This window comes from Crinia signifera, chromosome 5, assembly GCF_055691185.1.
Source record: "Crinia signifera chromosome 5, ASM5569118v1, whole genome shotgun sequence".
NCBI lineage: Eukaryota > Metazoa > Chordata > Amphibia > Anura > Myobatrachidae > Crinia > Crinia signifera.
Genome location: NC_139221.1, coordinates 115,188,841 through 115,216,057, shown reverse-complemented (window position 1 = coordinate 115,216,057; position 27,217 = coordinate 115,188,841). Strand labels below are relative to the sequence as shown.

Genomic DNA, 27,217 nt, shown 5'->3' with positions numbered 1-27,217 from the left:
TGCACAGGCTACGCGGTAGTAGATGGAGAAGGTATTGTGGAAGCTGAACCCTTAGGACCACCTCACTCAGCGCAAGTAGCGGAACTGGTGGCACTGACCAGAGCATGTGAACTGGCTAAAGGGAAATCAGTGAACATATATACCGACTCCAGATATGCTTTCGGAGTAGTCCATGATTTTGGAGCCCTATGGCGCCTCCGAAATTTCATGACGGCGGCTGGCACACCAGTGGCGCATGCGACGTACATTAGGAGACTTCTGGGAGCTATCCAGCTTCCAGACAGAGTGGCTGTTATCAAGTGCAAAGCTCACACATCAGAGAAAGACCCGGTGTCACTTGGTAACAGCCGCGCTGATGAGGCAGCGAAAAGGGCCGCATGCCCTGTAAATATTTTTACCCATCCCACCAACCTTTGTACACTGAACATGGTATCCACATCCAAACTGATAGACATGCAGAATTTGTGTTCCCCACAGGAAAGAGCAGTATGGAAGTCGAAGGGATGTGGCCAAGAGTCCACCGGACTTTGGAGAGATGGACACGGGAAACCAGTGGCCCCCAGAGCATACCTTCCTAGTCTAGCCGAGGCGGCCCATGGGCTGACACATCTTGGGAAGGAAGGTATGTGCAAGCTGGTAAAGGCCTACTGGTGTGCACCAGGGTTCGCTTCTCAAGCAGGTAGAGTGGCAATGTCATGCCTCACCTGTTTGAGGAAGAACGTTGGAAAAGCCATCCCAACAGAGCCATCCCACATCCCTCCTACAGAAGGCCCTTTCCAGGTAATACAAATCGACTTCATACAGTTACCACCCTGTAGAAATTTGAAATATGTATTGGTTTGTGTTGACATGTTTTCCAGCTGGGTGGAGGCTTTCCCCGCTGCCTCCAACACCGCTACCTTTACAGCAAAGAAAATATGTCAGGAGTTTGTCTGTAGATATGGTATCCCAAAGGTCATTGAGAGTGACAGAGGCACTCATTTCACAGGAGAGGTCTTCCAAATCATGTGTAAACTCCTGGGGATTAATAGTAAACTTCATACTCCATATCGTCCCCAGGCGAGCGCCAAAGTTGAGAGAATGAATGGTACTATTAAGAACAAATTGGGTAAAGTTATGGCTGAAACAGGGTTGTTATGGCCAGAGGCACTGCCTATTGTGTTGTATAGCATTAGGACCACTCCCAGGACTCCGCTCAACCTGTCCCCCTTCGAGATACTGTTTGGTCGGCAGCCACACATCATGATAGACCCACAGGATGATCTAAAATGTAATAATGAGCTAACTGTACAGTATATCCTAAAGCTAAACAAACAGCTAAGGGAGCAACAAAAGCAGCTGAATTTTCTGAACCCTGATATGCCTACCGAGAATTGTCATAATCTTAAACCAGGAGACTTTGTTATGATCCGAAATTTCTTACGCTCAGGTTGTTTGATAGACCGTTGGGAAGGACCGTACCAAGTTTTGTTGACCAGCACTACATCGATTAAAGTCGCAGAGAGAGAGACTTGGATACATTCGTCCCACTGCAAGAAAGCCAGTAACCCAGAATCCCAGTGTGCAGAGAGCGAGAGAGAAGAAGTGTCGCTAGAAGCATTGTTTCGGGAACACTGAGAAGCAGCCAAGGTCGAGCAACCTGAGCGAACAAAGGTCTAAGAGCAGAGCAAAATAAAAGTCTCCTGGGTAGAGATGATGGAAGGACTCCAAGCAAAAGGTTCACAGTTATGCATATATGTCTTTGTTTTCTTTCTGTGTTCTTTCTTTCATCCAAAAATACTTGGTGGCTGCCACATTCTAGAGCGATCGGAGCGGAGTCCTGACAGTGTAATAATGGACCCAGATATGGGTGAGGTAGAATCCCTAAACCAGCTTGACACTTTGCCCATGACAGGAGAAGGTAAAAGGTATGAGGAAAACGTAGTTCAAGGGCTATGTGATGATTTATTGTCTGGTGAGTACTGTGTCTGTAGGTATTGTCAACCTAAAATGGAAGAAGGATGCATCCAGCGATGTCAGTCGACCAGTAAGGCAACTACCGGCCAACATCCTTTGAGTGATTACCACTCATTAGTGGGTAAGGTTTTAAACCAAACAGAATGCTGGGTGTGTTCTCAAGTATTACATAAAAGGAGTAGTGTAGGCCTAGTCCCATACCCGCTTAATATTTCAGAGATAAGCGTATTAAATAAGGGGAGGCCATTGGATAAGAGATACCTGTATACCAGGTCCCCTAGTCTTAGATTACACCCATACCAAGTGGATAAATCCCTGGTATGTATGAACTTCTCAAGTTCCAGAACAATTGGTACTTGGGAAGTGACATGGCAAAACCAGACAATAACTTACTCCCAGCGTCCAGATGGAGAGCCCATAGATAAAGAATTATTATTAAAAATCCGAACCAGTGGAAGACACTATAAATATGTTTACACGGTGAAGAAAAGTAAAATGATGGCCGGCAGAGTATCAGCCGGCTACTGTAATATGACCCTACAGCCAGAAACATGTGAGGAACGAGTCAGGGAGCAGGGGACGGGGATGTTCTTATGGATAATGTGTGACAAGATAATGAAATACTCTGTCCCTTATTTTCTCCCTGACGATGTTTATTATATTTGTGGTAGAAGGGCGTACAAATGGCTCTCCATGAACTACGTTGGTATTTGTTATCTAGGCAGAGTGTTACCGGAAGTGATGACCCTCACACACGATGAGATGATGAACGTACACAGAGGTATTTCTCCTCCTTACACTCATACCCATTATGACCAAATCCATAAAAGGGATTTAACAATAAGAAAAGAACCCCTAGCTTCTGAAATGATACACGAGTCGTTCGGTATCCAATTCCTCATTGCATTAGATATCACCCATACCGCCAGAGGAGTTATCAATTTTAAGTATATACAAGCATTAGCAAGCTTGGTAGATAACATCACTGAGATTTATGATGACACCTTTAGATACACTGGGAAGGAGTTACAAGCGTATAAAAGAGAGCTAGTTCAACATCGAATGGTGTTGAACTATCTGACAGCTATGACAGGAGGATATTGTGTCACCCTCTCTACACAGTTTGGGGTGAAATGTTGTACATATATCACCAACAATACTGAAGACCCAGAAGAAATCATCGATCACCGGATGGATGAGATTCTTCAGCTTAAATGGGAATTTAGAAGGGAACATAATATCAGCCTGGCAGAAATAGGTAACAAAGTTAGCGAATGGACCTCCTGGTTGAATCCAATGCACTGGTTCTCTGGTCTAGGAGAATGGGCGCAGGGGATCATAGCTAGCATAGGAAAACTCCTTCTCTGTATCGGTGGTGCCATCATAGTCTTTGTGCTATTGTTCAAATGTTTAAAGGTGGTGACCCGGGGAAAGGCAAAACGTACCGAAATCATGAGTGTAAGAACGAGAGATACAGAGGAAGACCAGGGTTTGGTATATGACCCTAAAATCGAAACCACCTCCCTTTAAAGAAACCATACTTGTGAACGTGTATATGTTGTAACCGCCCCTGTTTTTATTTTTATCCCAAAATTGTACATTATCCTTCGTGACCCTGAGTAGATTGTTCGATAAATGCGGCCCATCGTTTATCCATGATCCTGGATCGGCCGAGAGCAGATGGTTTACTCCCCTTATATGTTTATTTCATGTATCCCAATTTCTCTGTTTGGATTATGAATTTCTGTATTGTCGTGTGAAATGTTTTGTAATGTAACAGTTTTATATTTACTGTTAAAGGGTGGACTGTGGAAGTCTAGGTACACACACGCCATTTTGTGATAGTATGGCCGCCATTTTGGTTCGCAGAGTTGCGCAAATAAAGTTTCCATACCCGAGTATGTGTGACAATGTGGACCAGAAGGGTAGACATACTATCACATATAAATTCATAATAACACACTTACACGAAATGAAATATAGTTAAAAGGTTTAGAACGCCACACATAGCTTAGTTAGCCCTGCACACACCTGTCTATATCGTGTTTAGTACCGTTCCGTTCAGCTCATTATGCGGAGTATTCCGGTCATTGCGAATATTTCGCAATGTACACTGTCCGATAGTTATGGATTAAATCCATATTCCAGAGACAGTTTCTGTTGTAAGTAGTTAACAAAGGAAACTAGATAAAACCGGTTCTTATCCTTGCTGACGCCGAAACCACCGAACAAAGGACTCTTAAAGTTCACTCCCCTGCACCTGGTCAGACCAGGTACAGCGTCTAACCTCCAATCACAGTGGACCGGACATATGATCTCTGACCAATGAGAATGGCCTTTGACCTCCCCTTTCTGACCCTATAAGATAGGCGACCCGGAGCAGGCTCGGTCACTTCGGCACAACTACCTTCCCTGGACCTTCCTACCGGACTATCGCTCATTCCTGAACGATAGTGAGCTCTGACCGGACTGCGCTTCGCATACTAGAGTGAGACGGGTAACGGTTGCATTTTTCACGGTATTTATCCTTGTAGTATTGTTGGCTGATTGTGTCTTGTATTATTGTATTCTTTCCCCTTAGCAGAGTTTGTTAGTATTCATTGTTAGTATATTGTATCACTTGTTATACCTGTTTATTTCTTATTTCTGTAACCCCCTTTTGTCCATTAGGGACTTTAATACAACCTTTTTATGGAGTTCTAACCTCCTTACTTCTATTCAGTGGTCGTGTCTGGTTATTCGCATAATAGCGATACGGTATATTGCGGACTCTGTCCTTTAAAGTATATTCGCAGAATTAGAGACAAAGTCCTGCGAAGAGATCTCTTATCAAGGTATTGGTTCTTAACTGTATAACATACAATTAATAGGTACGCTACGCTGCGCTACGTTTTGTTCGCACGTAGTTAGGTATAAAGGGTAAGCCAGTTGCGGACACATTACGTAACCTGCGCTTTTCACATATTGTATCTCTGGTCATAGTTTAATCACCATTAACAATCCACCATCACGCCACCTATAGAACAACAGCTAAGACGGGACATTCACCCAAACTTCCCCACCCAATTTCTGGTCCAAGTCTATCTGTCGCAGTGTCTTATGCTTTTTAGATCTCATTGTGTTCATTTATTTATTTTTTTATATGTGATTATATGTGCTAATTTTAATTGTTATTAAATGTATTGATCTACATTTCATCAAACAAGAGCCACTTCTCTATTTATCTCCTTATTCTGTTCTCAAACGGGATTGTATTGACTATCCAAAACATGTGGTAGCCGATAGCCTACAAGATACCGCTTTGAGAACTGAGTAAAACTGAAACAGCACATCTCTATTGCAACAGAACTGAACACAGGTGGCAGACATTACAAAAGCAGGTTTCATGTTCTACTGAATGATGAAAAATAAATACAAAAACAAACCATTAAGCGATAACTATAGAACCAATATCCACCGTTTGGGTATGTGGCGGTTTCCAGTGTCAGGATACATTTACGCATAGTTGTCAACTGTCTCTAATTTCGAGGGACAGTCCCAGGACTTAATGATCTGTCTCTTGGCAGTTTAGCCCCTAGAAATGTCCCTATTTTGCAGAACTGATGATTTAAACAATGAAAAGGTCTGCCCGTTAGATGCAATTCTTATAATGGCTTCATATTAATTAAGCTTTATAAAATTTGTTCAAAATAATCATTGCCAATGCAAAAATCACATAAGAATGACATTTAGTAAGCATGACACAATAAGCAGTGCTCCAAGTGCAACAGAGTCTTTATGCTGTGTGACATGCTTAGATGCATCGCTTGGCAGGAAAGCATACATGGAAAAGATTATAAAATGGCTGCAACTGTGATGGGTCTCTGTGTCAAATAGAAAACAGACATGCTGCTTTACAAAATCTATATAAGTGAGAACACCAAGGTGCTGCTCTGCCCAGTCGGTGTATACAGCACGACCAGGTACTTCATTTTACATTAAAATGATTCATATGTATGCTGCACAATGAGAGTTCACAGCTGGGCAGCAATCAATATATAGAACAAATGGTACCTCTCCAAGTTCTAAAGTGAAGAAAATGTGATAATTCTGAAGTATCGATTATAAAACTGGACATTTATCAATAGGCAAGTTTGCCAGTTATATTTAGGGTTATCCAATAATTAGCATTTCTTTGAAACACTCCATGGCAGCCTTGACAGGTGTTACATTTTGGTCAGCTGAGTAGAGACGGAGAGGAAGTGAGAAGATATACCAGTGACTTGGTCGTCCACGGCTGGTCTCAGGTAACATCTCAAGCATCTTTTTTTGGACTTTGCCCTCAGTATCTCATGTCTCTTCATCTTAAACATTAAGGCTAGGTACATACTGGAGCGATCAACAATTATTCCAGCTGTGCCATTTACCTTGATCCAAGAACAAGCGATACTGAGCGTAGACACACTGCAATCTTGCCAACATCCACACAATATAGTGCATCATTTGAGGCTTGCTCCTGTTCACACTAGAACCACCTTTGTGCCACTCCTTTCTAGGGAGTGGCATGAAGGTAATGTCAAAACAGTCTGACATATCGTTCGTCCCCTGCTTTGCCATACACATGAACCAGACTCACACAGTGCTTTTCTGGAGTGGAGTCTGCCCTGATGCTGCTGCAGCCACTGCTGGACTGCCAATGCTGACAGCAGCTAAGGACAGGAAAGGATTGGAAGCACGTCTCACCTTCTCCAGCGGATATGTCATGTAACCCCTGTCAATAAAGAATGCTTATTGCCACAACTTGCGGCAACAATAGTTATTTGCCCAGATGTACCATCTGTGAGCTGCGGGGAACACATACACATTACTTTCTTCTTTGCCCCCTCAGATTAGTTACTGCGCATGTGCAGATGTGCGCACCTCTCCCGGTGTACAACTGTCCACTCCGGTTCAAACTCAAGTCACGGTTATCAAGCATTTTGAAGTGGAAAATATGGTGCAGTGTCAGAAAGCCCGTCACAGTGGCATATGTCCTCCAACAGGATAAAAACATAAAAAATAAAACCGCCGAGGTAAAAGCATCCGAAAATGAATGGCCTTTTTTGAGCCCTGAGCTGAAGCTTACGGCGGCATTCAAGCTTGTCCTGATATTCCAGAGTGCCGCCGGGCCAAGGATATTTATTTATTATTTTATTTTTGCCACACACACACACTTCTATCTCTTTCGAATTCATTATGATGAAAATACATACGTGTATATACATCCATACACTGCTCTCATTTCTGGCTGTATACATGTATACACAGCCACTCTCATACATATCAACAGTGCATCCGGAAAGTATTCACGACGCATCACTTTTTCCACATTTTGTTATGTCACAGCTAATGGAATAAGGGGATTTTTGTAAGGTTCAAACAGGCCATATATAGATAGAGAACCTTGATTCTGTTAGAGCTCATTCATAATTATGGTTTGTAAACCCCCTCAGGAATCTAAGGGCGCTAGACTGAATGCTAAGGGTCTATACATAGAGAGAGAGAGAGAGAGAGAGAGAGAGAGAGAGAGAGAGAGAGAGAGAGAGAGAGAGAGAGAGAGAGAGAGAGAGAGAGAGAGAGAGAGAGAGAGAGAGAGAGAGAGAGAGAGAGAGAGAGAGAGAAATAATTTGTGTAATTACTTTTGTTTTTTTCATGTATTCTTTTTCTATCTCACAGGCATCATATGCAAGATGCAAGTCCCGTGATAAATTCTTTATAAAAAAGAAACTTTCGGATGAGAGAACAACAACAGTTGGCCTGTAAAAGCGGACCACACTATTATAGCATGTAAGCCTTTTTACTTTGTATTATTAAAATGATATATTTGATACGGCATACTCTGAGAAAAACTGAGGGGTAACCACACAAGAGGTCCATTTATCATTATATATTAGTTACAATATTTCGTTTCTCTCATACAGTATGTAAGTGATAGCTCTGGTATCTGCTGCATTCCTTCAGTTACTGACATTAGCCGCAGCCCCCCTAAAGGCCCCCATACACTAATCCGACTTGTTCTAAAGACAAGTGGGACCAAATTCTCCATTGGCTCCACACACCCCACCAACCCCCCCCCCCCCCCCCACTCCCCAGGAGGGCCCCTTACACTTTGGCACTTGATGTGCCATTATTACATGCAATTTATCACATGTAAAACTCCCAGGGAACTGCAGCAGCGGTGGGGGGCAGGTGAGCCAGGAAGGGGTGAGCGGTAGGGCGGGCAGCTGCAGGGCAACATTGAGCAGCAGGTTCTAGGTGCCGGGTGGTGGAGCTGGAAGTTTCAGCAGAATAAAAAAAAAAACCAACACTTCAAAAGACTGTCCGGCTGTTGATTGGCAGAGAGCACTCTCAGCCAATCAGTGGCATCCCATCTGGGCAATAAAGCATACGCAATGTGCCCGATCCGATAGATTTTATGTGCAGGTGGTTCAGTCTCCAGGGCCCAACCGATGCGCGCAGAATCGCACATCAGGTCGGATGGGATGTCAAAACCATCCGATTTGGGACAATTTCTCGGCCTAATCCATTGGGATCAGGTGAAATCGGTCAAAATCTTACTAGTGTTTATGGGCCTTTCGGTTTTATGGGGGATTCAATGCTGTCAGATTTTCCAAACTTCGTATTCCGTAGTGTGGTCCCCTCAGTGCACGGTTGTTGTCTATGGTAACCATACTGGCTGATGTACATAGCTACCATTGGTGCAATAGGGGCAGTGCACTGGGCCCCTGAGAACTAAGGGGCCCACTGCTGCCCTGTCACCCACATTATATCAAATTATATCTTTGCACCTTGGCTCATCACCCAAAACTTTCTCCACTGTCCTGGACAGCTTAGCAGGCCACATGAGTTATACAGCCGGCCATTGGTGCTGTGGAAGAAACTATGGGGGAAAATTACTAAGATGTGAAATACACTTCACAGGTCATGTTGCTATGGGCAACCAATCAGAAGCTACTTCTTATTTATTTTTCACCCTCTAGAAGATAGTAGACAGGATCTGATTGGTTGCCCATAACAACATGACCTGTGAAGTGTATTTCACATCTTAGTAAATTTCCCCCTATGTCTCTCACTACATTACAAAATTGGTATAGCCATAACTAGACTTTATGGAGCCCAGTGGCAGAAAGAGAATGGTCACTCCCCAATTTTTCCACTAGGGTAAGCGGAGGCGCATGACCACACTGATCCCAGAGAAAGCCCATGGTATGATGCTCCTTCCCACATTAATATATTAGAGAACACTGGAAATTATTGGATTTAGAAACACATCTTTATACATTTGTGCACTTAACTTCAGAGCTCTTTGTTATTAAGTTAAATAATACCTGTTTAATACACTGCCATACCCGGTATGCAAACCCATAACCTGTTAATCTGCTCATAGAGATATTTAATTCTGCATAAAAACTATGCAAGCACATGTGGAAGCCGGCTTACATGCCCACAGCACTCCTCTGACACTCCCTTAAGAACATTTTAAGTCACCCAGTTACTACCCACAAACAGGGCCGCCGACAGGGGAGTGCCCTGGGTACAGCTGTCTCTGGAGGGGCCCGGTCACCGACACACCCACAACACCCCCCCCAACCAGCGCGCACAGCCTCCCCCTCCCGGCGGCCCCCACTGCATGCACAATGCACAGTGCAGCCTGCAGAGCGCCGAGCCTAGGACACAGAGGGACTCAGCGCTCTGCAGTGTGCGCTCCGGACCTGACCGACTGTGGAGGCTGAAGGAGCCAGAGGGCGATGCTGCGTGATAGTAATGGGTATGGAAAGGCGGGGTGCTGGCAAGGGCGGGGCGGGGGGTGTAGTGTCAGTCCCGGGCCCCAACAGTTCTAGTGATGGCCATGCCCACAAATGTCCATTTCATGGAAAGTGAGTATGTAAATGTCATGAAAAAAATGTACTATATGATGGACTAATGCAGGGATGGGGAACCTCCGGCCCGCGGGCCGGATACGGCCCCCGCAGCCAGTTTGGTGATGCGCCGGCCCGCCCAGCAAGATAAGGGGGAGATCTGTAGAGGTGACGCGCCCGCCAATCACTGCGGGCTGTGGAGGTGACGCGCCCTCCAATCACTGCGGGCTGTGGAGTTGGTGCGTGCAGCGCCCGGCGCCTGCCAATTACTGTGGGCGGTAGGAACTAGGAAGCTCTCGCAAGTGTTGTAAAGCACCCGCCATGCACTGCATGGGCGGGAGCATTGCGAGAGGAGTCGAGCAGCCGCCATCACCGCCGGAGCTAATGCCTGTTAAGAAGGTAAATGGTGGACGGCGTTAAGGGCCACCTCCTTTCCCTGCTGTCCCTGGCTGCCTCTTGCGCCGCTCCCCTCACCCAACCACCCAGTGACTGGCAGCCTCACTCATGAAGACCTCCCTTCCCCAGTGCTGCATAATCACATAAACCTGTTTGGGGGTGACAACTCCCCCCCCCCCTTCCTCCACACTGTCACTTTTTATACCCACATGTATAGAAAGCTGCCAGTGTGTATAATGCCCGCATGTATATGCCACTGTCCGTGTGTTTAATGGCCAAATGTATAGAACGCTGCCACTGTGTATAATGCCCGCATGTTTCTATGTATATGCCGCTGCCAGTGTATATAATGCCCGCATGTATATGCCACTGTCCGTGTGTTTAATGCCCACATGTATAGAACGCTGCCAGTGTGTATAATGCCCACATGTATATGCCACTGCCAGTGTGTATAATGCCTGCATATATATGCTACTGCCCGTGTGTTTAATGCCCACATGTATAGAACGCTGCCCGTGTGTATAATGCCCGCATGTATATGCCACTGCCAGTGTGTATAATGCCCGCATATATATGCCACTGCCCGTGTGTTTAATGCCCACATGTATAGAACGCTGCCCGTGTGTATAATGCCCGCATGTATATGCCGCTGCCAGTGTGTATAGTGCCCACATGTATATGCCGCTGCCTGTGTGTATAATGCCCGCATGTATAATGTAATTTTTAAGTTGATAATTTTTATATGGCCCCCGAAGGATTTTATAAATATCCAAATGGCCCTTGGTAGAAAAAAGGTTCCCCACCCCTGGACTAATGTTTTCTTGTGATAAATACCCAGTGACTTATATGCTGCTTCTTCTCTTAGATGAGGATGAAGACCCCAAGAAGTGTGGCAGAAAGTTAGCTTTCCCTAAGCGTGACTGGAACAGCGGGATGTGCTGCCGTAGTCACCAGCTGCCAGCCTCCTCCCCAGCTGACGCCCTGCCTCAGTTTCCAGCTAGGCAGCTTCCGGGGAATGTTCAAGAAGATGCTTTGAGCATCAAGGCATTACAGGGGGACATTAAGAACACCCTCTGCAATATAAGGATGATGAATGAAGTGTTCAAGAGCATCTGCCGTAAGGGAACTTGAGGTGACCGGAGGTGCCATTCTCCAGCTGCTGCTCCCTGAAACACCTGGGCCTGTACATCATAATTATATATATATCTCCACTCTCATACACGTGTATATAGTGTTAATTTTAGCACCCTACACCTTGTACATTTTTGGAGTTCCTCCTTCCTGCCTGGTGTGTGACATACATACATACGAAGTAGAAGTAGGCTCTATAGTCCAGCTGGCCAGCTCAGTGGTCCTGCTGCGGTGAAGGAGCACGTCTGTTGCCTCTATTTTACAGCACACCTGCCTTAATAGGATGTTGTTGTTTTTTTTAAAGCAGGGTGCAGTGGGGTCGGGTCACATAACAAGCACACCACCTGTGTGCAGACTTTAATTGCCAGATTGCAATGCTGGAAACTCAGAAGAGAACTGTATACAGACTACTCACCAAGCTTAGTAGTCACAGACTCAAGATCTGCAAGAAATACAGGTATGTGTTGCAGCTGTTCCTGCAGTTCCACCAGAGCGTTTTTCTTCTTCTCCCAGTGAGCAGACAGCATCACTACCTCACTGTCCACCTGCTGAGAAGACAGGAAATAGGAATAATTGAAAAGTAACAAGAATATTTAAAATAATAAGGAAATTACAGTAATATGGCCATACTGCGTTTCTGGCCTAAAAACAAAATCAAACTGGTTTCCCTATTTCACGGTTTGCAAAAATAAATCTGTATGAGAAGGTGGATTTCTGAACATAACTGTCCTTCCCCCAATTCCAGTGCAGATCCTGACATCTAGTGGTAAGAAAAAATAATACATTAAAGCGAGTCAACTAGCTCACAAGACTTGGGGCGAGATGCATTAACGTCCATCTAACATTGCATATGCCTAACATATGTGATTATTAACACAAAAGACAGCTCTTGCGATAAGAGCTGTCCTTTGCGATGTGGTTCCGGCGCTGGACTTCCGGGTCTGAGACCCAGGAGTCCCTCTGCGCATGAGTGTTGGCGCCGGCCGAGGGGCATGCTGGGAGGGATCTATGAGGGATCCCTCACACAGCACTGCAGCGAGAAGCCCATAGTCTTCTATAGGGTAGTGCCACCTTTTCCTGGTGATACCACCTGCAGCGGTTCCTCCGCAGAGAGGCTTTAGTGCATGTGAAGATGCAGTAAAACCTGAAAAACAGGGTTTTTACCGCACTTTCACTTTAGAGATTCATATCAGGGTTGTAATGCCCCATTTTCAGATCGCTGTATGCTCGTACAAGCTGGCACATAGCTGTGTGCTGAGCAATCTTGCTGAGCGTTCTGAGTGATCTAGGATAGCTCAGAACGCACAGCAGTATCGCTACATGTGTACTCCCCATAAGAACACAAACCTCCCTATTAAATCCACTTCATCTTTTATCAACGATAAAAAGGACGGCTATTGTCAAGAAATGTGAATATACTTTAGTTATTAAAATGAAATAACTTTTTTCTTTCTAATAAGTAATTCCTATTTAGCTTTCCAAACTATTTTTGCTATAACATAAGAGGTTATGAAAGACAAGAAATTACATATTATATTCCTAGTTACATTAACATGGTATGAAATCATTAAAATCTCACTTTTTTTTTGTAATATTAATAGTTAAGTGAAGAGTTTCTGCTCTCAATACTGCTGGCAAACTTCAGGGCAGGCTGTTTAGAATACCTGGGCTAATCAGCTTTCAGGGTATGTTTAGCACCAGCTAACTAATGTTGTGTACACACGGTACAATCCAGCATGAGATTTTGACTATATAGTCAAAAATCGCATGCAGATCGTACAGGTTTTTTACCTTGTGATCCCGATGCGCGCGCCCAAGACAGCACAAATCGAAACCCAGATAGACAGGGCAGCAATGACTATATAGTGCAAATCTAATGCAGATAGCATGAATTGTATGTAAATAGCACATGAGTTAGCAAAGATCGCATAGCAAGTCGAATAGCAAAGGAATCTCAACATGTGTACACACCATAAGATTCCATTGCTATGCAATCTTTGCCAACGCATGTGCTATTAACATACAATTCATACTATCTACATTCAATCTGCACTATATGGTCATTGCTGCACTGTCTATTTGGCTTTTCGATTTCAGCTGAATGGGAGCGCACACCGGCATCAAATCGGGATAGATACAGTAGCTTAAAAGTATGTCCTATCTCCATTCGATGTCTATGCGATACCGATTCGATTTTGACTATATAGTGTTAAGTGTACACAACATAAAGCCAGGCACACACAAATATTTATCTGTCCAATCAGTCTGGTGGGAACAAAAATCTTAAGCTGCAGTAGCCATGATGGAGGCCTCACATTTTGGCTGTTTTGGGACAAGGTCAGATGAAGTCTCAGGTCAGTAAAACAATGGTCTAGAGGACATAAAAAGCAAATTAAGGGATTCTAGGGTGTTGCTGTAGTTAGACTCAAGAAAGGAGTTGACAGATTAAGGACATATATGTTTAGCAAAAGCCAATAAGGACTGACCTGGGGTTAAGAAGGCATGTTATGTTTATGTAACATCTTTACTGTACAATTTGTAACTCAATCATACATATGTTACTAAAAATGTATGCAATCATTTTACTATTATTCAGTGCTATTCTTCATTGTAATTTCTCCATTTATTGCAATAAAAACATCTTTGAAAAAGGATATGGTGAGATAAACATCCAGCCAATCACCTGCTAACTGCCATGTTACAGGCTGTGTTTGAAAAAAAGTAAAAAAAGAGCTGATTGGCTGGACGTTTATCTCTCCTGATCACCCTTGCATTTATCTCATTAAGGCTTAGTACATCTGCCCCAATGTTTGTAACTTAATCCCAGGGATCGCCAAGAGAAATAAGATGTGTGTATAGAAGTGGTGGCTGCAGCGTGGTCCAAAATTCAAATAGGGGAGCAATCTATACCCGATTGAAAATAGTAGCAGCATCCCAATATGGAAACAACCCAGCACCAGTCACTTTTAAAAGTGCAAGAAAGAAGGGTACTTGTTTCCTAGCACGGCACCCGTCGGGTCCCATCGCATACCATAACTTAAGGCAGGCATGTCCAAACTGTGGCCTTCCAGCTGTTGTGAAACTACACATCCCAGCATGCTTTGCCATAGTTTAAGTATTGCCTAATAGCAAAACTGTGGTGAGGCATGATGGGACTTGTAGTTTCAAAACAGCTGGAGGGCCATAGTTTGGACATGCCTGACTTAAGGTATGCGATGGGACCTGACCAACCCAATTTTCGGGCTTTAAAGACGTTTCCCGTACAATTAAAAAAATCGGTCGCATCGCATGCCATTATAATGGTATGCGATGCGACCAACCCGATTTTTAATTGTATATCCACCCTGATGGTTATTTATTATGTCAAATGCCCCCCCACTGTTAACGCAACACCACGGTCAACGCCAACCCAAAGCGTAGTGAGCGCAGCGAGCCCGCGAAGGGTGACGGTGCGCGTCCTCCGACCTTTTCATACCCTCACTATGCACGTCGGCGTGGAGTTGATTTTATAGTGTGTCGAGCACAGCGAGCCCGAAGCGTGCCGAGCGCAGCGAGCCCCGCGTAATACGTGTAAAGTAATGCGCGTCCGTTCGCCACACACTATATAAAATCAACTCCACGCCGACGTGGATAGTGGGGGTATGAAAAGGTCGGAGGACGCGTACCGCTGCGCTCGCCACGCTTCGGGTTGGTGTTGATCAGGGCGTGGCTTTAACAATGGGGGGGGATTTGACATAGTAATTACCCATCAGGGTGGGTATACAATTAAAAATCGGGTCTGTGGGGGCATTTAACATTGTAATCAGCCATGAGGGTAGCTGTACAATTTAAAATTGGGTCGATTTGGTCGCATCGCATGCGATTGACCCGATTTTTCCAACCCGATTTCATACAATTGAAATCGGTGGCGCCGTGCTAGGAAACAAGTACCGAAAGTAGTATTTAATGAAGCATACAGGTTTCAAATATGAGCAGCAAGTACAGCTAAGAGGGAGAACAACCCATTAGACCAGTGGTTCCCAACCCTGGTCCTCAAGTACCCCCAACAGTGCATGTTTTGCAGGTCTCCACACAGAATCACAAGTGCTATAATTAGCTCCACCTGTGGATCTTTTCAAATGTGCCTGAATGAGAGCACCTGCTGGGTGACCTGGAAAACGTGCACTGTTGGGGGTACTTGAGGACCAGGGTTGGAAACCACTGCATTAGACATGGGCGAGCGCGCAAGAAGTGGGTTTGCGGTTTGGGTCATTCAAGCACCACCACCATCAAACATTACATAGAATGTTTATGTACTTATTATCTGCTACAATGCCATCTTTTACATCCTTGTGTGTGTGTGTGAGATTATATTAATACAATATGCAGGACTTATTTCCTAAAGCAAGGTGTTGATGATTGGCATTTTCCCCTCCCCTTGACAGCAGGATTGTGCATCACCACCACCATGCACTAAATGTGATCAGAAGTCCTGATGAGTCTGACAACAGTAAAAATACAGGCGACGCCCCCCACGTAATGTCACAATTTTATAACCCGGCCCGCGGAATTGTAATTTACAAATCATGATCTGGTGATTGCTCCACAATGTGCACAACTTCGTTCCAACCCCCACAATTCAAGCTATAAATTTGACTGGAAGTGACTGCCCTTATATCAAATATATCACTTAAAAAAACTAGGTTGATTATAAAATGTTATTTTTATTTACAATGCTTATCTAAGAAGTTTACTACTATTTTTATTAAGGTTTTAATTTACTATTTGATATGAATTTATATTCCTTTGGTTTGTTCTTTTTTTTGTTGCTAAAGTATAATTATGATGTAATTTTCTCTTGTGTGATCGGCTACTTCACAGTTAAATATCATGGACGATTACAGAGCCCACATGTCGTGACAAAGGTTTCCATTGAGCAGAAACTGGTCGCCAAACATCTGAGGCACTGTGATGTCTTTTCCATATGAAAGAAACATCTGAGTTAATCTACCATCTGCTCATTTTCATAGCCTGGGTTCCATTTTCTGACAGTGTGTGGTTGTTTTTTGCCATCTATGGGGCACAGTTTGTAAAATAAACCTTTTAAACTACAAATGTTGGCTTATACCTGCTTTTTCTGGTTTTCAGTTCCACTGAACTCAATATACAGTATGGTGAGGAATCTGTTCACTTGATCAAAAAGAAACCCAAAAAAGGAGTCTTCATACATTTATTTCCGTGAGTGTGGTACAAATCAGCTCTGCCTTTGTATTAAAGAAACCGGTACTTATGTAATATCTGGGCTCCTGTTTTTCTTATGAGACCGCGTCCGCTAGCCACGCTTCGGGCACGGTGGCTCGCTGCGCTCACCACACTATATAAAATCAACTCCATGCGTAGTTGGATAGTAGGGGTATGAAAAAATGGGGTGCATTTAACATGGGAGCCCAGATAATACATAAGTACCAAGAAACCTTTATACACCAGCCTCTAGTGCAGTGATGGCTAACCTTGACACTCCTTGCCAAATTGTGAGTGAGATACCCTAGTCTACAGCACTCTGAAAAAGGTTACCCCACTATTGCGACCGTTCTAAAACTACATAGTTTTTTTTTACATATTTTTTTTTAAATTTCCCATGGCAGATGAGATCAATTATTAATTGAAGTGAAGATGCGAGAAATGCAAAATCCCCACATATATCAACAACATCATCATAAACATAACGTATGGTATGTTTTATGGATACATTTCCATACTAGCGCCTGTATGGTGGTCATTCGTTTTTTTGTGAGGATTTTTAGTGCTGTTATACTTCTGGGTGTGGAGTTACCCATTGTTGGCTGATAACCATTAAATATAGGCTGCTCAGCGATCAGTTTGAAGACTATACATCATTTTATCACGATGATCTAATCTAATCCAACTCTCATGTCATGGAGGGCACTCTGAAAACTTTTTTGGATGTGGTAATAACCCAGTATACTTTTGCATAATTGAGATGTAAACCAGACTGACAAAAACCCCAGCAATAAGAGTCCCTTAGACAGACATGCCCAATTATATGGAGAAGGATCAAATCATGGATCTCTACCACCACCTTAAACGTAGTGGAAGAACATTCGCAAGTTAAACAATATTGGAGAAAATGAAAAGTCCTTTAGAAAGAATCATTCATGGAAGCTGTAAAGCTTATTATACAACTGCAATTAAAAATTTAGATCCAGCACAAACATCAAAGATCTAAATGGGCAATATACTAAATCAATGAGAGCATCAAACTTTAAATTGCCAATACTCATACAAGAGCTGCTGGGTTAACAAAAGCTCCTACAGCTTATACAGCTTATATCTGAGGTTTTATGCTCACTAGTCGCCAACAGCTGCTGGAGGGATCTTGGACTGGCCTGTATGGGGTGTGGGAGGAGCAATCACTGGACCCCACCCCTCTATCAGCATGCAGTATGTAAAACTCAGTTACCTCCCTCCTTCTCACCCACATCATCTGCAGCCTCAGCACTGACCTCTCCTTCTCCCAGTCACTTCACTGCTCAATCCACACTGGGCCTCATCCCTTCATGCCCAACTGATTCACCATTCCCCCCCTGCCAGTAAGTGGCCAAGTGTTTCGCCAATGTCTCAGCTCTGAGCACTGCCAGGCAGTCTTGTGATTCCTATATCCATTTCCTAGTCACTGCTGCTACTTATGAGAGTCTCGGGGTGGAAAGTAACCTGGGATTACAGCATAGAATATGGAGGAGTGCCAGAAGACTTAAAAAAATGCCATAATCATTCCACTGCACAAAAAAGTGACTCAAAGATACTAAAAACATGAGAAAGCAACTACATAGGACAAACAGCTGAATTTAGGCCCAGACGATTGTGTCCATATTGTGTCCATTACTTGATACCAACAGACAATTAAACGAAGACCTTGTTCTAGTTTGTGTGGACTTTAAACATGCTTTTGACAGTGTGAACTGAGAAGCTGTTTGGAGTGCCCTCAAGGGGGAAAACATCCCACATCGCTCCCCCTTCTGTCAGAGGATGGCGGCTGGCGGGGGGGGGAGGTTGCAATATGCGATAGAATCGCAAGGAGCAGCTCCAATCTGTATAACATGCAGCCAGTTTCAAATTAAATATAGAATAGTAATTATTATTACCTCCCCAGCTTTTGCGCACTCTCTGGCACCTTTATGTAGGGAAGCCCAGGACTCTTCCATACCTACACAAAAATAAGTAAAGAAAGTTATCGGTACACAATTAAAATACATGTAAGAAATCAAAAAAATCTAAATTAGGTACTATGTGGTGCAGCCTCCAAATGAAGAAAGAAACAGAAAACATACTTTAAGGTGTTCAAGATGGGACAATTAGGATGGCAGCCCATTACCCGCGATCACTGACCACAGTTAATAGGCCCACAGTGGGCTATATAATTAGTCACAATAAGCCTGCATATGCTGCGCTTATCTGGGATTTGTTTCGCCTGAATCAAGCACGGAAAGCAAAAGTCTCAAAAGCGCAGCGGATGAAAAATCAGGTTTCATTGAATTTGTGAGTTTTCACTGTGAAATGTGTTTTTTATCAGAGGATCTAACAAAATAGCCCTGATGTTTTATCAAGGGTAATTGGATAGGGTGCCGGACGGGGTCCCGACAGTCGGGATCCCGACAGGCATTCACCCGACGTCGGGATCCTGACTGTCAAAACACCGACAGCCGGCGGCTATTTCCCTCGTGGGATAATGACTGTCGGGATCTGTCGGAATCCCGACTGTCGGACCCCTATACCACACCCAATTGGATACACCCCTTAGGAAGAAAGTGGAGAAACATACAATTTATTAAATCAATTGTGCGTACTAGAAAAAAAAATACATTTGTCAAATAATTTACTTCCATGCATTACACCAAATTTTACAGTAAACTGAACAATACAAATCAAAACTACAATCATGTTTGTAACCCGTTTGGATGCAAAGAAGCGGAGTCATTCACAAAAAATATATATATATGCTGGTCTGCACAACAAGACTTATACCCCTTTTACACCGCCGCAAAAACCCAGGTCATCAGCGGGTCACGCCGTGTCCCTTTACACAGGATTTTTACCAGGTCCTGACATGGGTAGAACATGGCTAGAACCTGGGTAGAGGGCGGTGTAAACATGTACGCCGGGTCATCCGACCTGGCTCCCATTTACATGAATGAATCAACCTGGACGGGTGAGGGCACACAGGCATCCATTCACCTCCTCCGTTGCTGTCTGCAGAGCATAGCAGGCAGCAGCGGAGGAGGTGAATGGATGCCTGTCTGCGGCATCCATTCACCTCCCGGACGATGGCTTGGGGGGTGCACGGGGGCTGAGGGCAGCAGCTCACCAGCACGTCGATCAGCGGTCCCGGCAAGATGACCACGCTCCCAGCGCTTAAAGATGAAGTAATTTACAAGCGTCGCCTCAGTCTACACTATGGGGTAGGCACCGCAGTGTAAACGGGGCAAATCCCAGATCCGACCCGGCTTGGATCCTTGTTCCAAATGCCGGGTTGGATCCCGGATTTTTTGGTGTAAAAGGGGTATTACAGATGACAGGGGATTGTTACTTTGGGGTCGCTCACAAGCAGTTGTACTGGTTGCATAAGTACATTTAGTCCACTGGGGGCACCAAATAGATAAACCCAGTGCATAGACTGATGACACTTCAGCTGCTCATACTGTATACACTGTATCCAAAATCTTAGGGAGTTATTTAGTCTTGGACGTTATTTCCAAAAGACTGAAATATCAGCCATCAATATTGTCAGGACTTTGTTTAAAGCCTGCATTGTCAAACAAATGGACAATAAATTGTTGGTCTTTTTCAACAATCCTCAGAGATTCCGACATTTGTAAAAATGGACCAGACATTGAATAGGTTGAATGTAAATTCAATCTAATTATGTTGTGTCCAGGATTGAATACTCCCTTAAATCAATCTTTATTCCATAACGTTACCACTTGTTCAGACTGCAACCACTTGGAAATTTGATTACCTAGAAACTATAAAAAATGTGCCTGCGAAAATGAACAGTAAATGTAAGGAGACAATTCTCACTCATGGGTATTTAGTTCTTGCATGGTTATTCCATTTGCAACCTAAAAGGGGATTCTGAACCACAGAAATGTGCCCCAGGGGTCAGTATAAAGAAAAATTTTCTTTTCTACGACAACCTGTGCCCATATACAGTTGTGGAAAAAAATTGTTGGTACCCTTACAACTCTTGGAAACATGCTTCATTCCTCCTTGAAAAGTGATGAAATGAAAGGCTACTATATCATATGTACCTGTGTGACTTTGCTATTTATTTACAGTCTCTTATATAGCGCAGAACAAAACAAAAGCAAAGAAACTGAAAATAAATAAAATATTGCTTATTCTGCAAAAAATGGCCTGGACAGTTGTATTGGGCTTCCTTAGAAAACAATCAATAATTGTATTATACTGACATTTCAATCTAAGGGCGCCTTGAATTAAAATGACACATCTTTATTCTTATGACCATTCAGTCAATCTGAATAGAGAAAAGTAGTCACTGCTAGTTACAATTGGGTGCACGACACAGAACATGGACCAGAAAAAGCAAAGGAGAAAGTTGTGGAGACCAGAAAGAAATGATAGACAAGCACATTAAAGGTAAAGTCTATAAGGCTGTAATGTCTAAGCAGCTTAAGTTGAGCCTAATGGTGTCATCATGTCGACACCAAAAGGTTGACATGCACAAATGGTTGCTACAAGTAAAAGGTCAACATGACAATGATCAACCTATGAAAAAGTCAACTATTAATTTCTCCAATTTTTGGGACTTTTTCCTGCTGTACCATTCATGTGAACTCCAACTGACAAAAGTGAAGTCTGCGGAGCGAAGCGAGGGTACGTGCTATATTAATTGGGAAACCACTTGCTATGGTCTCAGCATTAATGCAAAACCTGAAAAACTCATGTGTCGACCTAGTGCATGTTGACCTTTTGTCACTGTCGACCTTTTGGCTATCTACCTAGACATTCATCCCTCCCAATTGGCCCTAATTCTGTGGGATAGTCACGATTTTTGGTGACTATCCTGCATCAAGCCGGCACGAGGGGGGGGGGGGGGGGGGGGGCAGTTGGGAGTCCCTCTGTCACAGCAGCATCTATTCACAGATGGAGGGAGAGGGGCATGCCAGGAGGTATCAGAGCACCTGCCATGCACCCAGCGGCAAAATGGGGCGTGGCTTTATCAAAGTTGGGAGGTATGCACATTGTCTGAGTTAACCCCTGCTGCCTATAAGTAGTTACATTTATTATTATGATGTTTAAACTTAACGGGACTGTAGTCAAGGTCCCTGGATTCAGTCACAAAAGGAAATCCAACCCCACATTAAACAGAAGTATAGTGAGAAAAATATTTAAAGAAAAAGCCAAAAGGAAATCCTCCAAAAACACACAAGCTGAATTTCAAGGCCAAGCAAATGCCCATTTGATCACACCATTTGATGCTTTTTTGAGCTAAATGAATGAAGACCCAGAAGGATCCAATTATTTGAAAAACAAACGTTACTAAAAAGTCAGAATGGAATTTCTAAAATGCATTTTCGCAAAGGCAAAATGCTTCTGGGAGAATGACATTTGGATAGGGGAGTTAATATTCGAGCTTACTGAAAAGTGAGATCAGCTCTATCTTCACAGACAAAAAAAAGGAAGCTTTTAAAGAGAAGAACACAAAGGAAGCTCAACAATTTAGGGGGGTTCTTTACTGCCTGTTGGCTGTTTTGAGTAATATGGCCTATGGGTACTTGTGTAGTTTCACGGTGGTGGCTCGCCACGCTATCTAAAATCAACTCCATGCCAACATGGATAGTGGGGGTATGAACTATCCATGTTGGCATGGAGTGAAGTTACTTTATTTTAGATAGTTTGCCGAGCGTACAAACCGGAAGTAGCACGGCGCCATGCTGGCGCCGTGAAACTACACAAGTACCGGCCTATGTATTCTCTTCCACAGCATCCACTGATCTCCCTGTCTCACACCCCCCCCCCCCCCCCCACGCACACACAATTTACCATACCAGTTTCCTAATATTTTGGTACTTGGCTTATTTACTTTCTATTAGTTTATCTGCCTACCTTCGTCTGTGGTAATTTCATCATATTGGAAAGATAAGCTTCACAAAGCTTGTCAGTTACTTCCTTATTGATATACCCCAGTGGACTTATCTGCCACCAAATGTGATGGACACTCCCTTCATTTAATTTTTTCCCCCTTGCTGTGGCTCTAATTTTTCCCAGAGTTCTCAACACCATCCAACTACAAAATACATTTCTTTAGCAAGTAGTTACCTCAAGTTCCCCCATGCTCCTAAACATTCAGAAATTCTCTCATGCTGATTCAATTCCCAATTTCATGATGCAAATTTTATTTTTATTGTGTACATTTGTATTGGAATTTTAAAATTTTCAAACAGAAAACAAATATATTGTTTACATTATGTATGTCTGCAAAAATAAAAGGAATTACACTATTAACCAAAAAAAATTTCAGAGAACCGCACTCGGGATTTTTCTTCTGAATTTTGCATCACTGGATGAACGCACATCCACTCTACAGTGTTTTGTGAAAGTGTGTGCTGACGCCCAGCATACCGCCTTACACAGTTCATCTAATGAGGCTGCCTCTTTTTCAGCCCACGAGGCTACCGTGGCTCTAGTTTAATGCGCTCTGATCCCTTTTGGTGGATCTAGATTATTTTATATGCTTTCAATATACAATTTATTATCCACCTGGCTATTGTTTTTGGGCTCCTAGGCCTTTATTCTTGCCTTCCGTTACCAGGAACAACTTTTTGGTTCTACTCCAAGGCTCTACTCTTTGTAGATACATTTTTAATGCTCTTCTTACCTCCAATCTATGAAGTCTGGCTTCTTTAGAAGTCTGGCTTCTTTAGCGTTAGCGCAAAAGGACGGCAGTACTATTTCCTGGTTCATATGAAAACTACCTCCGGTAAGAAGTGGGTATTTGTCCTCAACACGACCTTGTCTTCGAAAAAGTTGAGAAACGTCTCTTCAGCCCAGAGGGCCTGCAACTTCGATACCCTTCTAGCTAATGTAATGGCTACCAAGAAAGCTACTTCAGCCATAAGCCATATCAGAGGCACTTCCTCTGTTGGTTAGAAAGGAGTTTCTGTCAGCACATTAAGCACCATATTAAGGTCCGATGGAGCTAATGGGTTATGAAAAATAGGCCTCATCTTCTTAATAGCCCGGACGAATCTCTGTACGCACTTATCCTCCGCCACTCTCATATCCAGCATGGCCCAGAGTGCCGAAACTGTACTATCATTGTACTCTCTCAAACCTGCTTGCAGGAAGTCAAGTATTGTGGTTATCGACCTTGGGTCCCTACTATCTGCCCTGCCAAAGCCTACATATGTCTTCCAGATCCTATGTTCCTGACATAGACGACTTCCTTGCCTTCAATAAAGTATCCACTACTTTACCTGAGAACCCTCTTTCTACCAAGGTTCTGGTTTCAGTAACCATGCCATCAGCTTCCAATTGCCAGGTTGGTGTTGGTAATATCTTCCCTGTTGAATTAGATTGCTGCGATGCGGTAGGCTCCATGACCTGTCTACTGCCATCCTCATCAGCCTGGGAAACCAGGACCTTCTTGGCCAGTACAGTAAAATTGCTAGCCCTTTTTTTCTGGATTTTGCTCAATAACCTGGTAATGATTGGAAATGGTGGGAACACATATGCTAGGTCTGTATCCCAGGTTGCTGATAAGGCATCTGTTTGCCACGCCTCCGGCTCCCAGTGCCTTGAGATGAAGGTTGGTACTTTCGCATTTTCCTTGGTCGCCATTAGGTCCACCCAAGGTAGACCCCACTTCTCCACTATTACTGCGAAAACATCCTGAGAGAGCTCCCATTCCCCTGGCCTTACTCTGGATCTGCTCAAGGCGTCTGCCAGTCCATTTTCCTTGCCAGCAATAAAAACTGCTGACAGGCTTTGTACACACTGCTCTGCCCACAGCAGAACACCCGTCACTTCTGACATAATTTTTCTACTTTTCGTGCCACCTTGTTATTAATCTAGGTGACCACCACTTGGTTGTCTGACCTGATCACTACATCCTTCTTCCATAACCGTCTCTGGAAGAACTGACATGCCATGAGCACCGCTCTCATTTCTCTTACTTCGAGTGGGCCTGATATAGATCTCTCCTCCATTTTCCTTGCACTGCCACACCTTCGCAGACCACGTCCCATCCTGTTTCACTGGTGTCGGTTGTCACTATTATCTGCATCGCAAACAAAGGAATGGATCTTCACAGCGCTATTTCGAGGATAGGACCCAAAGGGAGAATATTCTCATCCAAACTCTCCAACCATGGAAATAAAAGAGAATCCTTAGGTTAACAAACACAAGGCATTACTTCTCCAATCTTTAATGTAAGACCATGCGAGACTCACCCAGTCTTACTAGAAGATGTTCACATAAAAGGTATCTTTCAGTAAAATTCGGCTTTACGCACACATGAAAAGAAAACTCACGTAGGGAAAAATCCCTATTTTCATATAGCGGTTTCTTTATTGGGAGTTCCACCAGTAAACCCGTATCCACTCCAAATGACATAAAATAAATGTATTGCTTTAAAATGGCGACAGCACACCTTCCTAGTTGCAAACCTCACTTCCTCACCCGGAATGAAGGAGCGACTCGTCCAAAGATGGTATTGATGTAAAGATGTGAGTCCCCAAATAAAAGTCCATAAAATACACCAACGCGTTTCAAACAACAAGTCCTTCCTCAAGGTGTAAGATAAAATTCAGATGGTCTCCAGGAGGGTTTATATACCTCCATCCATCCAGCAATTCATAAAACATGGAACATGATCAAAATCCATACAGCTTATTACATAGTTAATACAACATAAAATTTACAATACATACACAAATTAACACCATATACCTATAACTACATGTAAGGCAGTTGTTTACCGGGCATATAAACTATAAATGCATTAAAACAGGTCCCCGATCCAGTCCGCAGTCTGGTGCCATTTGTGCGGCTGTGTCCTCATATACTACTTCCGATACCGGCAACGTCACATCCGGCATCATTTGATCGGAGAGGCCCCATACTTCCGAGTTCGTGAACAGCATTTGGAATGCATTGGTTCCGTTATTGGCTAACGTTCTTGGAGAGGTTGACAGTCCGAACGGCAGCAAGGTGAATTGACAGGTGACCTTGTTTATGCGGAGGTTAGGTATTTGTGGTACCCTTGAAATATTGGGATAGGCAGATAGGCATCTTTTAAGTCTATAGTCGTGGAAAAATAATTTATTTTCATGTCCGGCAAGATCGACCTTATCGACTCCATTTTGAATCTCTGTACTTGTACATAAGAATTCAGCCTCCTCAGATTTAGGATAGTTCTGAACCCTCCTGTATCCATTCTTACAACAAAGAACCTTGAGTGCCATCCCTGGGGATCCTTTGGGATCACCACTACAACTCCTTGGTCTATCATGGTCTGAAGGCTAAAGACTAAAGCTTTCCTCTCTTCTTGGCCTCTTGGTGATTCCTAACCAATCTCCCGGTGTTTTCACAACTTCCATCTTATATCCCGAGGACACTATTTCTTAAACCCATCTGTCCTCGGTAGATCTAAGCCAGGCCTGCTTGAAATTCAGCAGCCTTCCTCCGACTTCTTTGGCATCATGGCAACCCCTGGCGGAAGGAAAACCTTCCTTCCCTGCCTCTCTGGCCAAGAAAGGAACTTCTGTTTCCAAACCAGGGCCTCCTAAAACTTCTGCCTGGTCTATAGGCTTTCGCATCTTTAAAGTCGGTTGACTGGTAATGCGGAGACCTGTTAAACTGCCTTCTCAGAGCCTTGGTCTTGTCACCAGAAATCTTTGTAATGTCGTCCAGCTGGCAACCGAACAAGTATTCCCCTTGAAAGGGCAAAGAAATAAGCTTGTTTTTCGATTGGGTATCTGCAGCCCAAGGTTTGAGCCATAAGACCCTTCTGGTAACAGCTGCGGTGACATTGGATCTAGCCGCCAAATGTACTGCCTACAGAGAAGTGTCACATATGAATTCAACTGCCACCTGCATGTTTTGCACGATCTTTATTAGCTCAGATCTCTTTACACCATCCAGAAGATCGGATTCAAGGTTCTTGCACCATGACCTTAACACTCTGGAAGTTATCGCAATAGCCGCTTTAATCGCAGCACCTGATTTATAGGTTGTTTTCTTAAATTAACCTCCATTTTCCTCTCCATAGAGTCCTTGAAGATGTTAGCATCCTCGAGAGGGAGAGTAGTTTTCCTCGATATCCTTGCCACCGCCGCATCCACCTTGGGCGCTTCTTCCCACACTCATACTTGTTCTGTGTCAAATGGGTACATATTAGCCACTCTTAGCGGCACCGTTACTTTTTTATCTGGGTGAGACCACTCATCCTCAACTAAGTCATTTTTTATGTTTATCCTTTAGCTCCACTTTCTCCTTTCTTGTTTCTGACCTTCATGAAACAATATACTTTGTATAAACACCTACTCCATAACTGTATATAAAAAGGAAAAGGAAAAAAAAAACATCACAAAAGAAAAACCTTCTGGCTTACACTGATGTCAACTGCTGCCTCTTTTCCTCCATAGCACTATCAGACTGATTCCTCAGAAATAGTCTACAGAATACCAGAAAACATCCAGTATGAGTATAACAGCCAATATAGAGAAGAAAGTAAAACTACAGCCCCTGCATGTGGGGCCTTACCCAGCACACCTCCTTAGCTCCAGCCTCCTCTTTCAGAGAGATCAGCTCTCTTTATGCCCCTTGCTCCAGCGTCC

General features: G+C 43.6%; 1 protein-coding gene across 1 annotated transcript in view; it reads right to left on the bottom strand.

Moving 5' to 3' along the window:
* Positions 1–27,217, bottom strand: part of DTNBP1 (dystrobrevin binding protein 1) — a 133,416-nt gene that overhangs the window by 91,458 nt on the left and 14,741 nt on the right. The window contains exons 4-6 of the mRNA XM_083187883.1: positions 23,703–23,712; positions 18,503–18,553; positions 11,776–11,908 (exon numbers count right to left, since the gene is read on the bottom strand). Of these exons, the coding sequence (XP_083044009.1) occupies positions 11,776–11,908; positions 18,503–18,553; positions 23,703–23,712 (194 nt within the window). The remainder of the gene's footprint in view (positions 1–11,775; positions 11,909–18,502; positions 18,554–23,702; positions 23,713–27,217) is intronic.